Source organism: Aplysia californica, unplaced genomic scaffold (assembly GCF_000002075.1).
Source record: "Aplysia californica isolate F4 #8 unplaced genomic scaffold, AplCal3.0 scaffold00246, whole genome shotgun sequence".
In the NCBI taxonomy this organism is placed as follows: Eukaryota; Metazoa; Mollusca; class Gastropoda; order Aplysiida; family Aplysiidae; genus Aplysia; species Aplysia californica.
In genome coordinates this window covers 1,009,560-1,017,064 of record NW_004797516.1, presented here as the reverse complement: position 1 = coordinate 1,017,064, position 7,505 = coordinate 1,009,560, and the positions used below count along the sequence as shown (strand labels likewise).

Genomic DNA, 7,505 nt, shown 5'->3' with positions numbered 1-7,505 from the left:
CTCCGGCGGGCTGCTGAGTCACGAGAACTAAAAGTAACAGAATCGTGCGAAAAGTGACGCCGTGAGAAATCGATCTCATAAATTATGAGATCGATTTCTACTCGTCCATATTATGTAGTGCAAGTTTTGTCTACTCCATATCCTATGTTCCTATTATCTGCAGGACAAAAATGCTAGCCTCATAAAATTTAACTTTCTGAACATAATGGAAGTTATAGAAGCCTGATTTGCAAGGCTTTCTAGTCTGGCGTTGATTTCTTTTAGGACAATAATGTGTTATGACTTTTTTTTTTTGGTCAGTGTGCCAAAAAATGTCGTGAAACCATTATTAAGTGATGTTGCTATGCTTAAAATTTGTTTTGGCGATAGTATATTGTTATGCAAAGAATAATTATAATTCTTCTTTATTTTACCGCCAGATGAGAAACAGCTCAAGAATCAAATCTCAAAACTCCAGGAGTATCGCAAAAATGGAATAACTGTTCTGAGAGCTGCCCGTCTCTACTCGCAGCTGAAACAGAGACGAGAATCCTCAAAGATACAACGGCACCTTTTATCAGATGTTCTTAATCATGTTAAGGTAGCTCACAGGCTGTGGTTTTTTAGGCTCTTTTTTTCTTCTTTTGCGTTTCTCTTTTGTTGCCTGCAGTTTGATAGGGTAGCCATGAACCAATAATAAATCTAAGACAGGGGTAGTCATGTTGCCTGCAGTTTGATAGGGTAGCCATGAACCAATAATAAGTCTAAGACAGGGGTAGTCAGAGTTACTCTTTGTGGTAAATTGTCAAAATACGCGTAATGCCTAACCAGGCTGCTATGTAGACATACAGTGGAAACCTGATATAACAGGGATAGTTGGACCAGAGAAAAGGTCCTGTTATATCCGATCCCTGTTAAATCAGAAATGCATGAGAAGTAAGCATTTGTGGAATAATCCATTTGTGTTTATTCATGGGTAGTTTCACTTGCCACAAGTACCCACGAACAGGGGTTTTGGCCTTGTGGCAGGACTGCACATGACACACTACACGTGCGTGTAGCTAGGCTTAAGGCTAGATCGAAGTCTTGCAGCACACTGCAGCCCTCTCTCGCTTCACCCGCTACATGTGGTTGTTGCGTGTGCTTGCTCCATCACTGCATTACTCTCTCTCTCTCTCTCTCTCTCTCTCTCTCTCTCTCTCTCTCTCTCTCTCTCTCTCTCTCTCTCTTTCTCTCTCTCTCTCTCTCTTTTTTTCTCTCTCTCTCTCTCTTACTTTTTACTCTTTGTTAACGGGTCTTTGTCCCTGTAATAACCGGTTGGGCTCTGATGAGGCCCTGTTATTGCCGATAACTTTTAATAGAGACAAAGGGTAGGAAAAAACGGGAATTGAAAAAGTCCCTGTTATTACCGGATCCCTGTTATTACCGGGCCTGTTATATATGGTTTCTCCTGTATTTACGCATCTTTTAAAATTCATTTTAACAGCCGTGATTTTCAGGTTTTTCGTACACCTGGACTTGACTTCTTTCCTCTCTCATAATGTTGGCATAAAAATAAAACAACGTTCATGGCTCTGATGTCTGCTTTGGTTTATTGAAGCCTATCTTGACAGTTTTCTTTCATTATTAGTCCTCAAGTCTTCTCATCCCTCCTAGTGGGCGGCTGGCGGTTGGTGTTTTTTCTGGTGTGGTTTGCTCCTTCTTTTATATGTTGTTGTTGTTGTTGTTATCGATCCAGCAACAGCTGGGCTCTCGCCCTTCTGTCCAATGACATGTAGTGATAAGTGCAGGTTTGCTGCAGTTGCTGTAATGTTCCATAAAATGTGTTGTCAATGTTAGGTCTCGGAGGGAGAAGGGTAACTCTGATGATCTTTTCTATAAAACCTCTATCATCCTTATCTTTCCTCCTCCCTTTTTTTGTGTTTATTACTGTCTTGTAACATCTCTGATCTGCGACTTTTATATAACCATATTGTAGTGCAATTGCCGTGAGATGCCTACTACTAATACAAAATAATACATCCCTTCCAGGACGAATCGTCATGTCAGTCATGGCTGGCGCGACAAGCAGTGCTGGAGGGCACTCAGAAAGCTGACAAACTGGCCCTGCCCAACCCAAGTAAGTGACCAGGGGCGGAATTCGAAATCAATTAGTCCACTAATCACGTACTTTGGTGTGAATCAAAATTTCTTGCTTCTCCGCTCTCTTACAAGGTTAACAGAAACTGTACGGTCTCTTGTGAAATGAAGAAAAGACATCCTCAAATGTTTAATCATTTTTTAAAAAATTACTCAAAAATCATTTTGGCTAGTGTATTTTAATGTATTATACTTGAGTTCAACTAGGCAATTCTCAATGTCCGGATCGGATTGGGGAAGAACTTTACTTTTTTTTTTTTAACTTAAGTTCGAGAATTCATATTAATATTTCTCACGGAAGTAAAATACATGTAACCTTACTATCCAAATAAGCTTTGAAGTAGTCTCTGCGTTTATCTGTAAAATACCTTGCTCTTTTTGGAAAAGACAAAATCATAGAACCTGTGTTTACTAATCCCTTTTAGTTAGAACTGTTCTATATAATATTATTTTGTTGTGAAGATATCATGTTGCTGTTGTTGTTGTTGTTAGCGATCCAATAGCATCTGAGCGTTAACTCTTCTTCTGCATGATGCCATTCAGTAATAGCTGTATGTCTGTTCATGAGTTTTTATACACAGTTCACTGCACGGCTGGGTACAGGTTATTTGATCTTAAAACGTTAAAATATTAAAAATTTGGTGTAGATATATAACTTCAGTCTAAATCAACTTTCATGAAAAATTTTAATAATTCAATTTTGTTCTACACTACAATTTTCCACAAAGGCCAATGGCCTTCATAAAGTCCAAAATTCTGTTGGGACCAACGACGGAAAAAATGTCTTGCAATTTTTTTGCGTTTACAGTATTTCCTTCGGATCTCTTCAAAGTCTAGATATTCGGTTAAAATGTGTCTAATGGTAAAATCTGTGTCGCATCCGACACAGAACGGCTTATCATCTCCCTGAAGGAGGTATTTGTGTGTCAGGGCCATGTGTCCGATACGCAATCGAGTAAAAATGCTGGAGAGGTCCGAAGGATTTCACGGTCCCAGTTTGGATTTAATATTAAAGAGTTTGTTTCTCGTCTGTTTTTTCCCAGTGGCTCTCCCACAAACTGGAGGGGTACTTTTTAACTTTATTTTAAAAGTTAGTCTGTGGGATGAGTTGATCTTTTTTTTTCACTCCCCCAGTGACATCATTTCATGTGTATTGGACTGTGTAATTAGAATATTGCTTCACTCCTCAGTCCGTAAGTCGGCACCACGGCTGAACATCGAAGGGCTACAAGGCTATGAGAAACTCAATGAAGCAGAAAAAGAGGTAGATCTAATTCGCTTCACTTTCCTGATATTCAACAAAATCATTGTTCCCATTAATCAATCAATGTGAGAATTAAGGTGCTCTGAAGTGTAAAGTTATAGAAAGAAAGTGAGAAACACTGATTTTTTACAAGAGAAAGGACAGTTTGAAGATACTTTGGTGTCCTCTAACTAGGTAGATTAAGAAGGTGCATATGAAACATTCTCGAAAGCTCGCCTTAGAATTGATGCTTCAGCATAAACTGTATAACAATCAGTTGTTATGCTTTTTTGTTGTGTAAATTTCCAAGTTGAAATTACAATCAGATGCAACCGATGTCCGAACCAAATAGTATAGTAATTATTTGTTCTTTTCTGTATTTACTTAAAAAGCCTTCTTTCATGCAAGTTTTTAATACTATGCTAACATTTCAGGAATGAATCATGTAAGAAAAACATTTGTTTTGACTTTGCTTTCAGTATATTAATTAGTAAAAAGAACTGTGTAATAGTAGATAGCAAGGGCTCTATGGTGAACATTTTCAGTGGAAGGAAAGTGTGGGCATTTTTTAGGTCCTTTCTGAAAAGTTGATTAAAAAAATATCCCTTAGCCTGCAGGCAGTAATTTGTCATGTTTAATTACCTACTAAGGTCTTGTAAGTCTCGTCTCATTTCTTTGTCCTCTAGATGTGCGCAGAGGTACGACTGGTCCCTCAGGCTTACCTGGACTTTTCACGTCTGCTAATTGCCGAGTGCAACAAACATGGCTTTCTGCGTCTGGCGCAGGCTCGAACTCTCATCAAAATAGATGTCAACAAGACGAGACGTCTGTACGACTTCCTCCTAGTTCAAGGACTTATAAACAAAGACCCCATGTGATGGGAGCTTCTTCCGTGTGTTTGTGTTTCTTTAGGCGGATGGGTATGTGTGTTAGAAGGTTTCGCTTTTGTAGGCATGAATTAGGCTGTGTGTAATGAGTTTTGTTAGCTTGAACGTGTGTGTGTGTGTGTGTGTGTGTGTGTGTGTGTGTGTGTGTGTGTGTGTGAATATAATATACCTATTTATGTGTATGTTTGCACTACCTGTAAGAAACTGAAAGTTTTCAAAATTATGACAGCTTTCATTTTCTTTTGTGATAAAGACAGGTGAAAGGGCTAATAGAGTTTGCCTTTATTGAATAAAAATATATTGTGCAATAAAAAATTACAATGGTACCTCACAATTCGTTCCTGAATTCTATGATGACTGTCCTCATTCATGTCTAAAGTCCCTTTTTGTATGGGCGCATAGATGGCTGTTCAGGCCAGTGCTGGATCAGCAAATGCAGGTGCTAGGAAGGAAAAAATGACTTTTGTTTTATGTTTAAGCAAACATTTTACAAATTTACAGCCCTTCTGCACAGTAGGTCATATAAGTGCTTACAAAATGGAAAGAGGAGAGATAAAGACGATAGTTGTTTTATAGGAAAGGAGGAGCAAACCACATCAGAGCACCCGCCAACCACTCACACAAAGAAACTGTTGGGAATGGTCAGGGTTTACGATGATATAATGAGTCACGACGCGGGCAGGTATTTGGTTTGCGAGTTTCAGAATCAGGGTCGTCGGCACGGAGTTATAATTTTGTGATGGGCGAGCGGTTGACAGTCCTTCAATAGTCAACAGCCCTCAATGTCAAAAGTAGTAGTACAGGTCCGGGCTTCTACACCGAAGTCACAAGCATGCGACGCGATTCCAAGATTTCAACAAGCATGATTTTGATTTTTTTTTGGGAGGGGAGGGGCGGGATTGTTTGTTTGGTGGAGGGGGTTTTGTGTGTGTGGGGGGGAGGGGGGGGGAGGGGGGCAGGTTAGGGCGTTCGCGACTACGTAATGTCAAATTAGTGCGCGGGACATATTAATTAAACATTTTTAGTTTGGTAAGAATTAATTTTGAATTTTGCCAGGTGGTTGCCAAAGCCTACTCTTTTCTTATCGATTAGAGATTGTTTGCCCTTATCTGAGAAGGTTGGTTATTAGATCTTACCCTATGATCAGGGGTGTGGTTGAAAGACGGCAGCAAGAAGAAGCCAAGGAGTAGCAGTACTACAACGACGAATAGGAAAAACTGGACGCAAGCAATCAATAACTTTGTTTCTGAAAACCTACTTTTGCTGGCAAATCACCTTTTCTAATCCTATATATATATGTAAAGTTTGGATTTTTGGATAGCCATGAAATCATGACTCTGCATATTACAGAATAGCATGGGGGAGCAAGAAGCGAGGTCACTTATAACAGTCCACATTTGACGAAATGGGAACACTCTGCCGTGAAATTACATTGCATGCAAAACATTTTAAAAACTTGCCTTGGTACGACGTGATGCAATTTTACCGCGGCGAATTTTGGACAGACGAAGAAACTAGCAAGCTGGCGCTTTCTGGTGGGAACTGGAAGATGAATAGATCTACAAAACAAAACCAAACCCGAACAAAACGCCGCAAATTTTTGGCCTCCCTAATTGAAAAAAAACGGGGGGGGGGGGGGACATTGCCGAGTGAACAAGCTAAAAATATTATTATTAGGTCTAATATTCATGATCTATTACTCTTTTGGCACCATCTCAACCCGACCCCCTCTCAAGCGTGACCCGAAAACTGTGTCGCGCTATTGAGTGGTTGCACATGGAGGGCGCCACTACTTTTTTTTTTTTGGGGGGGGGAGGGGGGTTGTTGATGTTTTTTTTATAAGTGTTTTACGGCATTCGCAACTGCATAAAGTCATATGAGCAAGCGGGACACATTAAACATTTTTAATGTGGTAGGAATTTTGTTGAGTTTTTTATTTTTGCCCGGATGGCGGCCGAAGTCTTCTCTTATCGATTTGGGACCAGAAAGGGATCTTTAACTTGTGCAGCTTGCACACCGGACCTCCCGAGATTTTTCGCCCTTATCAGAGAAGGCAAGGTGTTAGATCTTTCCTAACATAAGACTGGAAGACAGCAGTAAAGGGAACCAAGGAGGAGCAGTCGAAAAAATTAGGAGTCCAGAGGAGGGGGCAAAGGGGGTGAGAGGGTTGAGGGGAAAGGGGGGGGGGGGCAGAAAGTGAAGACGAAGACATACGACATAACATTGTTAGAGAGCATGAAAAGAGATGAAAGGAGAAAATTTTAGAGTAGATTATTAATTTCCTTTGCTGGCCGGATTCGAAACCGGGGTCTATTGAATGAGAGGCGAACACCTTAACTTCCAGGCCACGAGAGCTTCCCCCCCCCCCCCACCGGTTCCTTCTTCTTTATTTTCCCTCAGTCCATCTTACTTTTTCCAGCACTAAATGACCATAGCTGCGTCGATGTGCTTATCTTCTCTCAAACTCAAACAAACAAACCCTTAAACTTAAACGCGTCGGTACTCTTTAGAAATTAAAGTACTCTCAAAACTTAAGAATGTGTGTGGTTGGCGAGTGCAGCTGTGGTACAGTTTGCTCCTTCTCTCTTATCAAACAGCTATATTGTCGTTGTCTGTTCTTTTTGTTTCCTTTCTATGTAGTAAGACCTCTAATCTTTGTCTTTGGCATTTTTGTTACCTGTTAATGTCAAGCGCATTTATACTTTGAGTGTCGTAAAACTTGTACATGTACCAAAACTAAACGTAAGTAAACTGATCCACGGGGCTCTCTTGGTCCAGAAGCACGGTATGGTGTTTGCCTCTCATCCAACAGGTCATTCGAAACCTGACAGCGACGAAAACAATTTCCTCTCTAGAACATTCTCCTCGCAGGACTATTTCACCTTCTGACCTGTTCTCTGGCCCTGTTCTGTCATCTTCTTTCGTCTCCACTTTCTTCCCTACATCTAGGTTCCTCTTTTTTCACCATTATTCCTGACTCGTTCTACTGTTACTCCTGGCTCTTCCTTCCCTTACCTCTGCAACTTCCTGTCACACCCTTGATCGTATGGTAGGTAAGATCTAACACCTAACCTTCTGGGTTAGGGGCGAGAAATCTCGGAGGTCCCTTAGTTGCTCAAGTTAAAGATCCTTTGGTGGCCCTAAAATCGATAGGAGTAGGCTTCGGCCGCCTTTCGGGCAAAATTCAAAGATAGTTCCTACTAAGGGGCTGTTCAAATATAATCTTACACCTTTTTGGGGACTTTTTTGACCCCCCC

General features: G+C 40.7%; 1 protein-coding gene across 2 annotated transcripts in view; it reads left to right on the top strand.

Moving 5' to 3' along the window:
* Positions 1-4,576, top strand: part of LOC101861129 (transcriptional adapter 2-alpha) — a 19,913-nt gene extending 15,337 nt beyond the window's left edge. For both annotated transcript variants that reach the window (XM_005100403.3, XM_013083648.2), the window contains exons 10-13: positions 420-580; positions 2,011-2,098; positions 3,309-3,382; positions 4,048-4,576. In XM_005100403.3, the coding sequence (XP_005100460.1) occupies positions 420-580; positions 2,011-2,098; positions 3,309-3,382; positions 4,048-4,239 (515 nt within the window). In that variant the 3' untranslated portion in view covers positions 4,240-4,576. The remainder of the gene's footprint in view (positions 1-419; positions 581-2,010; positions 2,099-3,308; positions 3,383-4,047) is intronic.
* Positions 4,577-7,505: the final 2,929 nt, after the last annotated feature.